This window comes from Colossoma macropomum, unplaced genomic scaffold (assembly GCF_904425465.1).
Source record: "Colossoma macropomum unplaced genomic scaffold, Colossoma_macropomum, whole genome shotgun sequence".
Classification (NCBI taxonomy): Eukaryota; Metazoa; Chordata; class Actinopteri; order Characiformes; family Serrasalmidae; genus Colossoma; species Colossoma macropomum.
In genome coordinates this window covers 1,821,528-1,839,565 of record NW_023495761.1, presented here as the reverse complement: position 1 = coordinate 1,839,565, position 18,038 = coordinate 1,821,528, and the positions used below count along the sequence as shown (strand labels likewise).

Sequence of the window (18,038 nt, the reverse complement as noted above, 5' to 3'; positions counted from 1 at the left end):
AATGGATAGAGTTTGGCTCCATTATCTCCAAACGCACTGTGATGTCATGTCAGGAGAAACTCAGGTTAGCATTATGTTCCTTTGTTCACTTCAGCTGAGTTTAGATTTGATGAGTCTGATGGTGCTGATGCTGAAATGCCCCCAGTGCGACGGTGTGGGAGTGTTTTGCTGTGAAATCCAACAGTCTGGTTTGGTTTGGGAGCTTCACTTGAAAAGAGTGTTTGGCGTGTACACACTGGTGGAGCGTAATTGCTCCACTGTTGTTGCACATGTGCACACATTTATATACACACATTCACATACACACACTCACATGCTCTTACTCACTACAAAGCAAGGGGAAACAAGTATTGAGACACTTCTGCTTTTATTATGTAATATATTTCCAGTGCGTACATGTACTTTACACACATCATGTATTTTGGCTTTGTACTTGCAAATATGATCAAAAATATGTATTGATAAGCACATATTAAGGATATATATATATATATTACAGCTTGTATTATTATAATGAGTGTGTGTGTGTGTGTGTGTGTGTGACTGTATATGTCTGTCTGTCTGCCCTGCGATGGACTGGCAACCCGCCCAGGGTGTTTCTGCCTTCCGCCCATTGACCGCTAGGATAGGCTCCAGCTTCCCCCCCGCGACCCAGCAGGATAAGCGGCTTACAAAATGTGTGTGTGTGTGTGTGTGTGTGTGTGTGTTATTATAAAATAAGTTGCCATTGGTTAGCAAGGTGAGGAAGCTTATGAAAACCCACAATGCTGCAAAGATCGAATTATTTCTTACTCTAGTTGTCTCAAACCTGTGATTGCTTTGAGACCTCAATTACTTTGCAACAGTACTAATGTACTAATAGTACTAATGTTATTAATTTGTGATGTCTCTGTCATGCTTATAAATACATACTTTTTGTTCATATTTATAAGTACAAAGTCAAAAGACACTGTGTGTACATTTGAAGTGGATATATACACTGGATGTATATTAAATAACAAAAACAAATGAATCTGAATACTTGTTCCCCTCACTGTATTTTTACTAAAAACCTGTGAGGATTTGCTGTATTGCTCTCATCTGCTTTGTATCCTTTCCAGTGAAAGCAAGACAGTACAAATATACCTGTACCATTCAATGACCGTTCAGTCCTAGAGGCTGCTGATGACCACCTCTTCAGTTTGAATATTTCTATGAGCCAAAGAAGATTAAATAGTGTATTACATTATATAATTTGTAATAATATGTTTCTCTGCCACTGCCCTCTGAGACCCTCTAGTGTCCAAATGTGATACTGCAAAATATCTTTAGTCATATTAGAGTCATAAAGCTGGGCTTTAGCTTTTCTCAGTCCTTCTCTGTCTTTATAATATTAAGTCTTCATATGTGGTTACACATCACCAAACCTTTTGGATACAGAGGAATGTAAGTATTTGTTTTGTCTCCATGTTGGTCACTTTCTAGGGCTGAACGATCATTATTCTCTCACAAAGCCTTTTATGAATGCATGGTGTGAGTTTTATTCAACTTGTTCATTTGCTGCATATGTTGTGTTTGGGGCTTCTGGTTATTTTGCCTTGACCTACTCATGTGTAACACTTTCGTGGTCGTCGGACGCCTGTGCATGTGGTGTTCATAAATGTAACCCTTACCTTTTACATTTCTCACACACCTCTCTTTCTTTCACTCCTCCTTTTTTGTTTCTTTTTTCCCCCTCTTCCTCTCTCCACAGAATGCAGATAAACTCTATAAGGGTCACCTGTCGGAGTTCACCCCACTCTCCTCCCTCCACGCTCCACCTGTCCACGGACGGGGCCGCAACGAGGGCCAAAACCACACCCACCGCAGGTCTGACTCCTCCCCTCCCAAAAAAGTGATGTACACCCACTGGGGGGGTGGGCCCAACTACTGCACTTTCCGCTCCTTCCTTCCGTTCGGGGAAAACCCGAGGCTGTCTGGGGTGGGCTACGCCTACACCGCACCCGGGCCTGAAACATCCGTCTGAAAGTAGGAGAAACTAAACTAGTTTGGACTAGCCTGCTGGTCTAGATGGACTAAACGTCTAGACAGTCCTATGTTGACACTGGGATGCCCCTTAGACTGGCGTATGTGAACGTAGAACTGATCCTGAATCGATACCTATGAAAAAGTTGGTTGTCGAAGTACGCACTAGAAGTGCACACTTGAAGTGCACACTCAGTACTCCAAGGCAACACACAGCAACAGGGCTGGCTGTTGCTTGGTGCTTTGGAGTGCGGCCAGATTGGCAGCTCCACAGGAGTGTTCAAAGTGCTGTGCAGGGGGGCCTTGGGACCCTTTTACCTTGATTCACCTGTGTAGGGTGTGTGTGTGTGTGTGTGTGTGGGTATGTATGTTACCCTCAACTGTTCCTTCTCTCATCCCATATACAAATTACTTGAAACTAATACACTTGCATTGAGCAGTTTCCCCTCTCAATGTCAAACAAACATGGTAACACTTTTTTGTTGTCATATTCAAGGCTGTATGACACCTAAATAAGCTCTTCATGACAGCTGACTTAAATGGCCATAAACATTTATAATATATTGGTTTGTTCCAATATGCTTTATCTGTCAGAGGTTGCATTTGTTAGCTTTAATGTCAAGTTGACTTAACACTAGAGTTTCTTTCTGACATTAGGTTGTGTCATGACACTTTCTGGCGTGAAATGACATAGCATGTTATGACAACTGACTGATGAACTATTGAAAGTGACAGATATTATTGTTGTAAAAATGAATTATGCAAAGACATAAAAAATACCTCAGTAGATCAAGCTCAGTGATTGGTCTGGCAAAATACATGTTACCAATGTAGTTGACACAGATATATTTGTTTTCAGTGCAAGTCAGTGTAAAAGGTTTCTCTGTTTGATTGTATGGATTCATCCAGCATGGATAAATGGCTACAAACAGAAAATTATAGACTTTTTTTGGTTGTTTATTACATTGCGTAATTGTCCAGTCAAGTGAAATTCGTTAGGCTATTCAATTCAGTTCAGTTTAAATGTAGATGCATGGTGCTTTTTTAAGTGGGTTTTTGTGGGATGCAAAAGCTTTTGTGGTCAGTTGTAAAAGATTGCAAACCCCTGATCCAGTGACTTGTAAACTAGCCAGCCAAATTGAGCCATTGCTAATTATATGTATTGCCACAAACAGTTTGACTTAATAAAACTTTATAAAAGTGTCGTCACAACCCAACGTCTGAAAAACATTCTGTCATCTGACATAGAACTTGACATCAAAGCTGACAAAAGCAGCACTCGTGACAGATGACACTTTGGGATAAGAGTTTATAAATGTTTATGTAGGTTTGTGTCAGCTGTCATGAGGGGCTTGTGTAGGTGTTCTAGTCTTGTGAGCACTACAACAAAGTGTTACCACAAATACTTACCCAATAGTGCACATAGTACACTCTGAATGTGGATAAATGTTTGGCATTTAAAATGGCCTTGCATGCTCTGAAAACTGATCCTCATTTTTTTCCTCTTTTTTTCTCTTCATTTTCTCCTGTTTTTCTTCTCTCTCTTTCTTTTTCTTTTTCTTTTTTATGTAGAACAAACTGGTGTTGCCTTTGTGCAAATCTGTTTTTGAGGAACACCCCATAAGGCGTTGTTATTTTTCACTGTAAGTGGCTGAACTCTGGCCAGTGTTGCCTCTTCACTAGACTAGACTAGTCAAGACTGTGTCGTGAGTCTGCACGTGTCTGGTGTCTTGGAGACACAAGATGCAAGCTGTAACTGGACTGTCACAACATTTCTTCCATAATACAACACCAAATGGAGTAGCTTAGCTCCTACAGTGAGACTTTGACGAGACATTAACTCTCTCGCTAAAAAATAGGGATGCACGATGATATCAGAATCGTATCGGCAGATAGTTACTTTAAAAAAATGATTGGCATTGGACAGATGATAAGATTTTACTAATATGTCTAAACAATATTTGATGACATATTTATTGTTCTTCAGATCAACAGAATGTTTAGGCGATGAAACGCTATGAAAATCAAAGTTACATTTCTCTGTAATGCTAATCCAGGTAGATATAATCCCTGTTTCTTCATTTTATTAATCCTTATTTATCCGTATCAGTAGATATGTATGTAAAACTTTTCGGATATCGGGATCGGCTCACTATTCCCATAGCGGTGCATCCCTATTGCAGTCTAGAACAACATTTCTCGACTCCAGTCCTGGAGGAAAAACACAAAACTACAGTGTAGGTGGACCTCCAAGGCTAAGGTTAGGAAATGCTGGTCTAGAACCGTGTGGTTCCATGTTGTCATGACAGCTAGTTTCTTATTGTTAAGCATAGTTGCGTAGAGATTGGCTGTAGAACCCGTCAGCCCCTTCCCTTTAAAAACAGTCTTTTTATTTGAGCTTCTCAAAAAGCAGAAACAAGAAGCTAGCAGCTTCACTAGCGGGTTTTGCTTACAGAGCTAACTATCTACCTTAGCATCCATGTTGTTCTGCCTTAATGCCACAATGTCTCCCATGATTCATACTGTAGTTTGGACACCAAAGGTTGTAAAATAAGAGTAAACTAGCGTTATTTTTGCCTTATATACAGAATGAGGGAGTGGGGAACGGGTTATTAGAAGAATCCCACCGCACTGCCTTAAGTTCACATGTTGCACCAGCAGAGGGATAAAGAGAGCTAGCGTTGATGGAAAGTACCTTTTTAGGCTGATCTGAGATCAGTTTTTCCTGACATTAATTACAGTGTTTATGGTTTTTAATGAGTGGTCATGGTTTAGCATAAAAAGGTGGGCTTCTTGCTGGAGAGACAGGTAGCAGTAGTTTAGTTCTTATGATATCTGCCACTGCTAGCTTAGCAACCCAAGGCTCTTGATTACATGTTTGTTCCTGACAGATTCTTTTAGCCTCTAACGGTTCACAGTTTATTTGCTCAGTGCCTAACTTTCATATTAGCATAAGCGTATTGTACGCAGCTTTATTGCACTCCTCATAAATATAGGCTTCTAATTCCATGTTGGAGCTTTTTGTTGCTAAGCTAAGCTAGCTTCATTCTGTCACTCACTACCAGACAGTCTTTCAACGTCATGTGTCAGTTGTCCAGTTCACCATTTAATGTGTCGTCTAATAAGCAGGTTTGCTCTGGGCCTCAATCTCAAATGGATTACTGTTCACTCTGTGTATTATTTCCCTTTAATGGTCAGATGCCCTAGCTAGACTGCACCTCATAGTGGACAGAGGAGCCATTTAAGATTCACCTTTGCAAACATGGTTTTTGCGACTGGTGCTTGGCTTATAAACTATGAAAGCATCTCATTAACATTGGACAACTCTTAGAGCAGCTGAACTGGAAAACTGAGCTGAATCTGAATTGGGAAAATGCCAGGTGTGAACGCAAATTCAGATCTACATTCCAATTCAGATTCTCGAATGCTTTAAAATAACCATGCATTTTATAAATCTCACTCATCTCACCAGTTTGTCTTTGTGCCTTTTGTTTCCTTTCATTTTACATTCCATTTCCTTGTCCTCTTTTGTCCTTGCTTGCTTCCTCAGATGTCTTCTGGGTTCTTCCCTTCTTTCACTGTCTGTCTTTTACACCACCACATGGCCAAGCATCCATCTCAGAAGTCATAACCATCATCCATGGCAGAGTCAGAGAGAGGGGGAGTGGGGGAGGGTGATCGAGGTTAAGAGAGCAGGTGTTGATTGCTAAAAAGACCAATGTTCAGATAGTGTTATTGTATTATTATTATTTTTTTATGTCTTAGCTGCTTGTGAGTAGGTGCCTTCTGGTGCTTCTTAAGAAGTACCCGAGTTTATGTACAACCATTCAAATGTTAAATTAGGAAAAGGTCATGATGCATGTATATTTTTCTCTGAAGCTGGTAGAATATGAGGAATGTCCAAGTGAATGCTTTGGAATTTTTTTTATTTTTTTTTTATTTATTTTTTTTTGTCATGTGTGACGTTCAGTTATGGAAGGGGGGAGGCAAGGGTGCTTCTTTGGAAAGATGTACATTTCTTAGATGAAAGTTTAAATGTTTGTCACAATCAAAATCAAAATGCTAGAATGTTCTATTTCATGCATACATATATCTATATATATATCGATGTGTGTCCATGAGGTTTACAATTATCTAATGAATGAATGGATGGATGGATGAGTGAACGAGTGAATAAATGAATGAATGAATGAACAACCTAACTTGGTGAATGGGTGGCTTTGCTTCTGGTCCAAAGGTATATTGCTCTAATGTGACAGAATGTAATCATTGTCAGTCAGCACTCAGAAACACTTGTTCTTAGGTTATCAGCGTACGAGTTATCGTGAGTATTTGCATGTTCTGTGTTGCGGAGGTAACAGTGTAGCTGCTAAGCTGAACGAACCCTGTTTATGTATGTTGCATCATATTCTCATTGTAATCCACGTTCTCCTCTGACACACTTCTGTTTCGATTTGTCACAGAATGCTGCGAATGCTAAGACGTGTCCTGACTCAGTGTTATGAGGTAGACCTACTGTATCTAATTCTGAATTGCTCTTTAAAAACTACTTATCTAACTTGAAACCTGAAACCAAACAAGGGCATATTTATATACTCTGTAGGTTATAATTTTCAAGTAACACTCATTTGCGCACAGTGCTTACATATGGTTACCATTCTACTGTTAAATTTCGCACTATTTTTTTAAACCACTATATAATGATTTTGGGTTGTTGGAACCTAAAACCAGTGTGGCACTGAAAGAAAAATAGAGCTTATTTGTTCGTTTATTTATTCTGTCAATGTTGCTGAGTTTTTTTTTTTTCAGGATTTTGAATGTAAAAATGGAGCAGTTCGTTCAAAAAATGCTAACGTTGCTAATAACAAACAGAAGCAGATAGCAACCAGTTAGCAAAGGACATCATGCTATGAGCTTCCACTCAAAGTTAGCCACGTTAGCATGTTTGGTCGAGCTGTTCCTTTGGAAAATCCAAGCCACTTCATATTGCTCCATGTGAAATGTAAGTGTTGTCACTGGATATGTTACGAACAATAACAGCAATGATGTGAATTAGCAGAGCTAATTTCTCCGTACAGCGCTTCAGGACGGGGCTACGAGAACAAACAGCTCCCTTACAAATGTGTTGAATGAAGAGCAAGAAACCTGTGTTGCTCTTTGTGAGCCTTTTCCAACAAGCCACTGTACCGCATCAGAACTTTTTGGGTAACCCAGGAATCACTCCCTGGACGCTGGGCTTTCCTGAACGTAGCCTAGCGCTGACTAACACTGGATACTGTCCTAAAACTGTCAGACATGTAGGTATTTTGTATCTTATTGGGGGGAAAATGTCATTTTGCTACTTTTTGTATTCAGAGGTTCAACAGTACTACTTACTTGTCTCAATTTAGAGTGTTGCTTTCAGTTTTATACCAACCAAAATTAGAGACATAGCAGACAACCTCCGCGTTAAAAACAACAAAAGGAAGAGGCTAAAAAATGGCTTTAACCTTCTTCTTTCCTCTTGACTTTCAACGTTACGGTTTTGATTAGAAACGTCGACGTGCACTGTTTCTACGCGGATGTATATGTGACACTTGCTCACACTGAAAATAGAAAGACACTTTGACGTACGTTTGCTGCTGTTCTAAAAGTGTGACCAAATACTCTTTTATTCTACACGTCTACTGTTTTCATTTGAGGCTTTACTGACTCTAGTGGGGCTAAATCAATGCCAGCCTATTCAGATTAACCGAATGTGTAATTGCATTTTTGTTTGTTTTTCTTTTTCAATTCATCAGCACAATGTGTGATGTTGCTCTTAACTGAATATATACTGTATATTTAAATGTATACTGTACAGCATATATGTAGTAATATGAATCAATGTACAGTTTGGGGGTCTTTTTGTATACAGTTTTTAACAGATTGGTATCTGTAGATATATGTGGATTTTTGCCAGCTTTTCTGTAGCTATTAACAGCAAAAAACTGTAAATTTGCTTGTAATAAACAGAGAAACAAGAAATATCACTGAATGTCTGATTTTTCAAATGAGCAGTTTATTAATTATCTGTTATCTGTGGAAAATCACAATAGAATCTTCAATAGATTATCTCCTTTTTATGTAGAAAAAAACTTGTGTATTAGTGGTGAGTGTTTCACCTGCATTTGTACCAGTCACACCTTCTTGCTCACTTAGCTGCACCTACTTAGATACACCCACTTTATTTTACTGTTTTCCATATTTTAGAGACGTAGTGACGGCATCAGAACTACGAAATAGCATGTGGAACTATGGAGCGACTTAAACAGTTTAAGATCTTATATTTTTAAATTCTTCACCCCACCTCCCACCTTGCCTTAATGCTCTCAGCTAGCTCCATGAAGAGCCACCAGCAACAGCCTTGAAGATCTTCTCATGTATCCTGAGCGTCAAAATGATTTTTTTCCTTTTTACTACTTTTCCTTAAATTTTAGCCAAAAATACTTAAACAGCCTAATATTAGCCATTATAGTATAACCTAAATGGTTTCAAACTGCTAGTGAAGTTACATGCTTAAAAACATGGTTCTTCTATGGTTCTTTAGAGAAGGCAATGCTTCTATATAGAACCATGCTTTCGTGGTTCTTTGCATGGTGAAAAGCTTCTTCAGATGGATGGAGAATGTGTATGGTTCTGTATAGAACCTTTTTGAAAATGGCACCAAAAAGGGTTCTTCTATTGTTATGTCAAGCTTGGAACAATAGAAGAGCCCTTTTTGTTGCTATACAGAACCATTTTCAAAAAGGTTCTATACAGAACCATATACAACACATTCTCCTTTAATTTGAAGAACCTTTTCACTATGCAAAGAACCTGAAATGAAAGAATGAAATGGTTCTATATAGAACTCATGGTTTTAAATTTGAAGAACCAAACCTTTTTAAGAGTGTAATTCTATGTAGCTAAGAGTTAATTCTACATTTTCATAGATTATTCAAAATTTAGTTAACTGTTTAGCTAACGAATGTTAAAAAACTAAAATGTGCCATGTGTAAAATGTATGGCACATTTTCTTTACAGCATGTGAGGAAAGTTTTCTTGGCATATATTAAGCCCCCTAATAAGGCTTGAACATCGTTTGTAGCTGGCCATTTGCATCCCTTTATGGCCACAGTTGATACCCTCTACCGGCTACTTCCAGCATGATAGTGCACAAATCACAGGCCAACCAAACCGGGTCCATGAACTAAAGAATGTTTCCAAAACCGTGTGAACCGTGTGAACCGTGACCATTGAATCCCTACTACAAAGAATTCAGGCTGCTCTGACAGAAAAGAGGCGTCCTACTTAATATTACATACCTAATATTAGAACGGTGTTCCTGATAAAGCAGCCTTTTGAGGGCACATTAAGTGTGCACTATTATGCTTGCCTTAGAAGCTGCCCAGAGGTAGAGGACAGAATGGAAATTTTGAAATGAATGTATTGCAACGACACATAGTGAGCAGATGGTGGCAGCAAAGCACTGCTGAAGTATCACTGATCACTTTCATTCAGGTTCATGTGTGCATATCTGAGGATAAAATATGACTTAGTTTGTTCCATCTCAGTTTTCTATCAGTCTTAGACACACAGAAAGCATCTAAGCTTCTCACCTATCCAGTCAGCACTTAAAAGAAATCCCACTGATTTCTCAAAGGTGATGTAGAGAACTGACTGTTTTTGAAAAATAATCAGTTCATTCTAGAGAAACAGACTTGTTTCTTTACAGTCTTAGATGTTAGTGACAGGAACCCGACTGCTGTTTTTAATTTATTACACAAACAACCAGTGAAGTGACGTGCATAATATGAGTTTTTACATGACATGTTGTATGTGAACTTTAGAACTGTAGTCAATCCATAAAAATCAGTTTTCTCTACGTGCTATTGTTTCATGCAACCCTCTACATGCTTTTCATGGAAGTAACTACAGGATATGAGTATAAATACAGTCATAAAATTGCCATTAAGGCCTCAGGTAATATGTTCATAACTGTTTTGTATGATGATGTTCTGTGACAGCTTGAATAGTCTCTAGACCCTGGCTTCCTATCTTTGCCATTGTGCACAGCTCTGACTCAGAAAGACTCTATAGAAGGTTGCATTTTTCTTTGAAAGATCTCAGAGTGAATTATGCATTATTATTATGAATTATTATGAAATGTTGAAGAATCATGGAATTGAAATGAAAATAATAATCATGGAAAATGAAAATAATTTGGATGAAATTACATCTGTCAATGATATTTATAAAAGTTCAGTTCAGAGTTCACTGCAGTAATGTGCAGTGGCCAGTTGGTGGCATGCTTAACATGTGTAATTATTTGTAAAACTAATCTATAGGACTATTTACTCTGCGTTCACTTATCTTTCAGTAGGAAAGAGACTAAATATTAAATATGTTTGTGTTCACGTATTAAAAGACCGGATCTCCTGAAAGTGCTAACAGTCACTGAAAGCTAATAGCTGTCAATTCACATAATGTAAATTGCTACTATCTTTCAGTCAGTGTTAGCATAGTTTGGTCAACCTATTCAGCCACATATTGGTGGCTGTTCACTTTCAGTTGTTCTTTTTTCTGTTCTTTTATTGTAATGTCCACTAAATGTGTTCCCCACTGCTGTATCACACACACCTTTGACTGAATATGAAGACTTGACTAGAACTTTTAGCCTTGGACCTTTGTCTAGTCTAGCTCACTATGGTCACAGTGACTTCACTGCAACCTCCTGATGGCCAGTCTATTGTTGCTAGACACTGTAGTTGATGAGAATAGATTTACACATGTGGCACTTTGAAGTGGCAGATCAAAATGCTGTTCTTTAGAAAATAAGTTATTCCAGCAGAATGGTTCCATTGACTTACATTAAGTCCTGTAAAGTTACCATTTTGGAGATACGAGGTTTTGTTCTGTTAACAGCGATATATATTATTTGCAATGGACCACTATAGCATCTCTTTAGAGTCACCACATAGCAAAGAGTCTCCCATAAAAAATGTTTTTCCCATAAAAATTTTAATGTCTGGAAATGTGCTAAATATCAGTCTTACTGCTCTCTTGCTTGGCTAAGATTTGATGTTCTTCAGAGATGTTAGCTAGCACATTTTGCCATCTGAGTGGAACCAGAGACATAAAAGAAGAGCAGTTATTTCCACTCATCGAAGACAAGGCTCCTATGTAGACCACCTAAAACCTGGAACTCTGAAAGCCACCCTAATGTTCAAAAACATATTTGAAATTGCTGGTATCACATGAATACTTTGTGACATCTTACAAATAATGAACAAATTATGCATTTTTTCCAGGTTAATCCTGCAAACGAACTGGCCCCAAAAAACCAGTTCATTTTTTAACCAATGAAGTGTTTCCTCCTCCTTTATAATGTGCTAGTGTTACCTTGATTTCACGCAAAGAAAAAAATTACAGCTAATGTGCTGTAAAGCTTGTACAACCTAGCAACAGTTGCTATGAAAGCACAGTGGGCAGGGCATGACGAGATATATTAAACAGATAACACATCCATACAGGTAATACATAAAATAACATGATCCATTATAAAGAGCAGCGGCTGATAGGAAGGGCTGCTGGCTGGAATGTTGATATACGTTTTTATCTTCTGTTGTAAAACATGCTCACTAGGTCAGTTTGTGGTGTGAAAGTTATAATTAACCATTTTTGCTCCACATTAAGATTAATTAGGTGTGAGCTGATTAAGGCTGGTAATTAGTAACAGACAGCCAGGCACACAACTTCCAGAAACTCTGTGTCGGCAGCTCCATAAAAATTAAGTAAAGCCAGCATTGAGAACGGGTAATGGAGCGTGTGTGTCTGCGCGCGCAGCCGAGTGTGTGTTCACTGGGCTGTGAAATCTCCAAGAGGACTGAAATTGCAGTTATTTGCTAAGATTGTTTATGAGTCATTTGGCTTTTATTCTCTCTTTGTCTGCTGGACGGCCCCTTTTATTAACGACTTAAAATGAGTCTTAATGGTTCATGAAAACACTGAATGGGTCGTCTGATTGGCGTTGGACGTCCAATACGTTTATCAAAGCTTCTACTTGTCTGGATTAGATTGAGAGACGGTAACGTAAAGGAGTTTTGGTTTGTATCTATTGTTGCCAATACTTACTTTAATACTGGCCTGTACTTACAACCGTATCAGTTATTGTTCATGCATTACTGCATTCAATACAGGCAACAAATACTGAATGAGCTGTAATGTATGTCCATTGACACTTAATGGCCTCTTTATTAAAACCACTACCTCGTAGATGTACAGTTAGAGACTGAAGACCATTAGTGGATGCAATGTTTGTGTTATCCATCCTCTAGTTGTTCATCAAAGGGTCAGTTTGACCAGTGGGCAGCTCTTGTTTTTGGGTGGCAGACCACTTTCAATCTGGTAGTGACACTGGTGTGTATAAAAACTCAAACAACAGTGCTGTGTCTGATACACTCGCACCAGCAAAACACACACTACCATACCAGTACCATGTCAGTGTCACTGACCTCTGCTGAATGGGGTGAAGGTTGGCTGACAAACTGTGCATGTGTGTATACAAGTGAAATAAATTAACATACACTCTACACAGAACAAACATAGATATTACATTTTTCTGCAAAATTTAGAGCAGTCCTGGCCATTTAAGGGGTTAATAAACAAGTAATAATAAGACATACTGTTCACTCCCCAGTCTGTATATGGAAAATAAGCTGCAAAAAAACAGAGCATTTTGAATGTATCATGGTTATGATGTCACAAACTTGAACATATTAACATATGACCACCCTTTCAGCTCACAGCAGTTTAGCTACCCATTAACATTTGAATGATAAGGAGTGTTGTTACTGCAGACAGTCTGTAGCAGTGTTTTAGAGCGTCCGCACTGTCTGACATTTATTTTTTCTGATGTCCTCAAGGTTTTTAGTCCAAACTTTACAGTATGTTCTGTCCATTTCAGCCCAGACTGCTTTTCTGAATGAGGCACAATACAGCAGAGCCAATCACAGCAGAGGCAATTCCCAGCCTTAAAAGCACAGTCAAAAAACAGCCTGTTTTATTTTAAGGGTTAAACAGAGGTTGGAAAAATGATCCAGTGAATTAAAACTAAAGCCAGCGCAAAAATATTGTAGTAGATTTGGTGGGGGAAGCAGTGGAGAATAAAACACTAGAAAAGCCAGGGGCCCTTTAAAGAAGCAGAGGAGAACACTTAGAGCTCTTAGAAGGCCGTCAGAGGTCAAAATGTCAGTCAGGGACTAGCAAGAACAACCGTGTCGAGCTCACAGTCACCTCAGTGCTGAAGGACTGAGACACTTCTGAACCTTCAACCGCATTCGGCAGCCAGCAGCACTCACCTTGAAATGTGAGCCATGAATGGAGGAGGAGAGCAAGGGAGAGAGAGAAAACGACCGAACGAATGAATAGACAAACCCTCCCCTCTTAACCTCTCTTCTTATTACAGCAAATTGTGCAGAAATTTCATTTCGTGGCCTCTGTCTCCTTGTCTCCCGTCATTTTAAATGGTTTGTATTATTTTTTTTCTCTCATTCTTTATTATTAACTTGGGTGAGAAGTGCTGATGGGAAAAAAAATCGTTGCCACAAACAAGTGCTCGGTCTTACAGCTAAGCATGGCCTCATGCTGTAGACTCTCCGAAGCCAAATTAAAGCCAAAAAATCACCAAAAAATAAAACAATGACACACTTTTCCTCTTACCTAAACTTGCCGATCAGCCGAGATTGGTGTTTGGTGACTGAAGTGCGCTTTTGCACTGGAGCTACGAGGCTAAGGTAGCTAATAAGTAATTAGCATTGCACAAAATGCATGCACAAATGACCACACAGTGGACTCAAACTGTGTCGAGCTGTTGAGTAATTTATTCACTGTGTGGTTACTGAAACTGTATGACATACTGTTATCTATAAAAATGGATAGAAGTACAGACATAATTCAGGCCTGTGTGAAGTATTTACACTAACTGACATCATGAAGGTACATGAGGCACCGTACAGTCTGGTTCAAGAACATGTTAGTATATGATCTCATTGAAGTCGTAAGTTAATCTGATTTCAGCTTTGTTTACAAAAAATTGCATTTTGCTCCCCCGATTGCTCATAAAGAAATACACTACCCAAAGTGCTTAAAGCGAGTTCTACCAATCACACACTCTCTGACTCTCTTCTACCTTCTGTCCTACGGCACGCTGTAGAGTCTGAGCATAAATATCTGCCTTTCTTGGGACAATCACACACATTAATATAACATCAACATTTATACACATACAAGTTCAGTTTCAGTAATTGTATTTGTCTTTTGCGACCATTTTAATGAGCAAAATAATCCATATGAGGGTTAATGTAATTCAGTTAGCAAATGCTATATGTACACAAGACTTTCATATGAACACTAATAACACAAATATATGACAATATTTAAAAATCTTATTAAAAAGGATATGATGTGCATTTTTATATCTGCATATGTATTGGGATTTATGTATATGTGCATTTTATGTCTTAAATATAGTTAGTGTTATCAAAGCTTTTAATTGCCTATTATTGTTATTAAAACTGTGCTGGTCTGGTTGCACCATTTGACCTGGTGATCTGGTTGCGCCACCTGACTTTTCAGACTAATTTTAAATTAATCAGCCTTCAATTAGACACTCATAGAAAGTGTATTTTTCTTTTTTTTTACATTTTTTCAAATACATAAACATTATTCTAATAATTTCTGAGGTCATATTACCTGACATGTTAAACTGAACCATTCTAACTGTGACTCAAAAATGACATTTTTTGGGGTCTTCTTTATGATGCAGTGCCTTGTTCCCTCTTTTGTAAAAGCATGTCAAAATAAAAGTCCTTTGTTTTTGCTTGTGCTGCCTGACATTTGGGGAAGTAAAAGTGGACAAAAGTTTTTCAGCAAGTTGAGTACTATTGAAGTTGCCTTATTTTGCAACTTGGTTTTTATTTTAAAATTTTCTAACATAAAATCATGCCAAACTATTTTATTTAGAATTATTTTACTAGAATTTACTTACTCAACATTTATGGATGGACAATTGCACCACCTAAAATGTTTAGACTTTTGGAGGCAAAAAGAAACTAAAATGAATTTGTGGATGCATATAAATAAATATATAAATATGTATAAATAAATATGGATGCAGTGAGAATCATTTTACAGAAAAGAGGCACTGACAAATAATTTGATATATGTTATGTATTTATTAAAGTATTTTGGGGGAAATCATGGAACTGGACACAAAAATGCATGTCATGTCAATGACCCATGTACAGAAAATCAGTAGGTATGATATATGATTGCAAAAGTTGGCTGAAAACTTAGATTGAAGTGGAAGAAAAGTGATTGGTTGACATCGTTCTCAGTGTGTGGGATAAGTAGAACTTTCCCACATTATAAACAATAAGTTCACAGTCTTGCACTCTTGCCTTATTGTCCCTTTTTCAAAACTCTTTTTTGTTCTGAATAAATGTTTATAATGTCATTATTGATCTCATAACTGGTTGGTTCGCTTGGGTGCTTAAACCTCTTTATATAAGGATTTTTAGAAATTTCTATGAAGACAATAAAAAGTGGGCAGAAACCGTTCAGCTCTGTAAAGAGTTCAAAAGTACTCAAAATGATAATATCAGCTTTTAATGCAAAATATTGCATTTTCCTCTATAAAAATGATTAAGCTTTTGAAAACAAAGATTTTGCACAAAAAAATATTTTTCACATTACCACTGTTTCAAGATTATGGCTGAAATATCCAGTTAGTGAAAGGATGTGTCATTCCTTACTGTTTTTATCAAAGTCAAAGAATCTGTACTGACATTTTAAGTTATTGTTTTGTATCATTAAATATCTGAGGTTTTCTGGGACAGCACGCAGGTTGTCAGTATAGCTGAGTAAAGATGATATTGATATTATCTGTATAACTGGCTGCCCTCACTAGAGTAAGCAGAACAGTTTAGCAGAAAAGGTAACCAGATAACAAGTTAATGCCTCAATAATGAAAGACAGACTTCAAATTCAAACCGTTAAAGAAGTTACTTAGAGACATACAAAGAAAAGATTGCACACAAAGTAAAGATTGTTACTTACATGCCTGTTATGAGTTAAAACCCATATAGCAAAATTTGTCTGGCTCATTTGTGGGTTTTGCACCACAAATTTCCCTGGGTTTGCACCCCAGTATACGGCTGGGTCCTCTGCCCAGATCTGGCTCACACACTATAAAGTAAGTAGAATTCCTGGATGTGGCCTAAATCTGACCCAACTGCATTGTTGCTCCACAACATTTAAGCCAGAATTGGTCTACAAATATAGACACAAGGCAAAACTGTGACGTTGTCCAGGATCTGGTCCTATTCTGGCTCACATGCCTGACATCTGCCCAGTACTCGCATGTGAAAGCCAGAACTGGCCCAGAGCTGCTATCTGGAAAATGTCCATATTTACCCTAGAGCTGACATCAAAATCCCTTATAGTGCCAATCTAGCCCTGCTAGTGTGATGCTAACATATTATGGTGAACACACAAGGAGCATCAGCTAAACACCTGTTTATACAGACTTCTGCTTTAGACATTTGTATGGCATCATTAAATGACTTTAAATGACTTTATTAGCAAGAGTGATTTGTGTATTGTCTGTTAATGCCTCACTGTAAGTTCTCTCCATAAGTTACTCAAAGTTGGACAGCAAATTTGTAGCATTTAAGTTTTTCCTTCATAAATCAATAGTGCAACATACCTTCACCTGAAATGCAGTGCAAAAGTGGTCCACAATATATGCAAACCTTGGACCCCGAACATGTCTTGGCTGATTGGATCAAAACTGTATAAATCTGAATCTTCCCCATTAGCCAGTGAAGTCTAAGAAGAACTCAGTTTGAAAATGCTTCTTGCTGGTAATTGGTTCTTGCATCAAACTGTCTTTTGCAGTAATCATTAAACAGGAGTCCCTACTTTGTTGTTCTAAAATCAGAGCACACAGTAACTTTAATGGAAACATCATTCTCTTGTGTGTTACATGGCTGTACACTCATGTAAATGGAATGGCATTGTTAGAACATTTAAAACATATTTCATATTTAGTAGTTAACTATGTGGTATGTGTAATCCTCTAATAAGCACCTGAACACAGCATGAGTGCAGAATAAATGTAATATTTACAGAGGTAACTGACGTAGCATTAGGAGTTAGGACGGATGTTTATTGGTACAGCGTGAAACACTGGCAGTCTGTTGTGTTGAGGGCAGAAGTGTTACCCATTATATAAATTCCAATCTAAAGAGCAGAAGGCGCTCTGCACAGGAAAGAACCAATGTTCCTTGGGCAAGACTCCAAATGCTACATTAGTTACCTCTGTAACATGATGAACTGTAAGTCATTCTAGATGAGAGGGTCTGCCGAATGCTGTAAATGTAATGTAGGCTACATTTCTCATATGTGTATATATATATATATATATATATATATATATATATATATATATATATATATATTATATATATTTATTTATATGAGTTCAACAGTTTCTCATTTACAGCAGATCAGTTTAATCCAGGACCAGACTTAAACCACCTGTATGGCATGTACAAGCCTTATACATCACCCTCATTCAGATCTCTGGAGTAGAGCTTGACTGTAATGAAATCTGAAATGAAACAAAGGTAAATATTAGTGACTCAGTATTAGCGGTTCATTAGCTTTGTATTTAGGAAAATAAATGAAGCTCCAAGGCACGCACTGAATATAATGCTGTCCTGTGAAATATTAGAACATTCAGAGAGACTGCAAATTAGCGGAGATGCACGAAGACATAAATACACTCATAATAATAATAATCTCATTATTACTTCACGCTGTGCCCAGGGGTGATTAAATCAGTCTTAAGACACTTTATTAGAAGGCTTGACTCAACAAATCCGATTAGGCCACTCATCCCTGGTTCACATGCTGAAAAAAAGGACTGCATTTGCCGACGGCAACATGGTTTCTACAGGCTTTCTGTCTAT

At 37.9% G+C, this 18,038-nt stretch overlaps 1 protein-coding gene across 1 annotated transcript in view; it reads left to right on the top strand.

Annotated features, from left to right (window-relative positions):
• The window catches only part of atp11a (ATPase phospholipid transporting 11A), a 101,183-nt gene extending 93,173 nt beyond the window's left edge, over positions 1–8,010 (top strand). The window contains 1 exon segment of the mRNA XM_036563381.1: positions 1,733–8,010. Within this exon segment, the coding sequence (XP_036419274.1) occupies positions 1,733–2,005 (273 nt within the window). The 3' untranslated portion in view covers positions 2,006–8,010.
• The last annotated feature ends 10,028 nt before the right edge of the window (positions 8,011–18,038 follow it).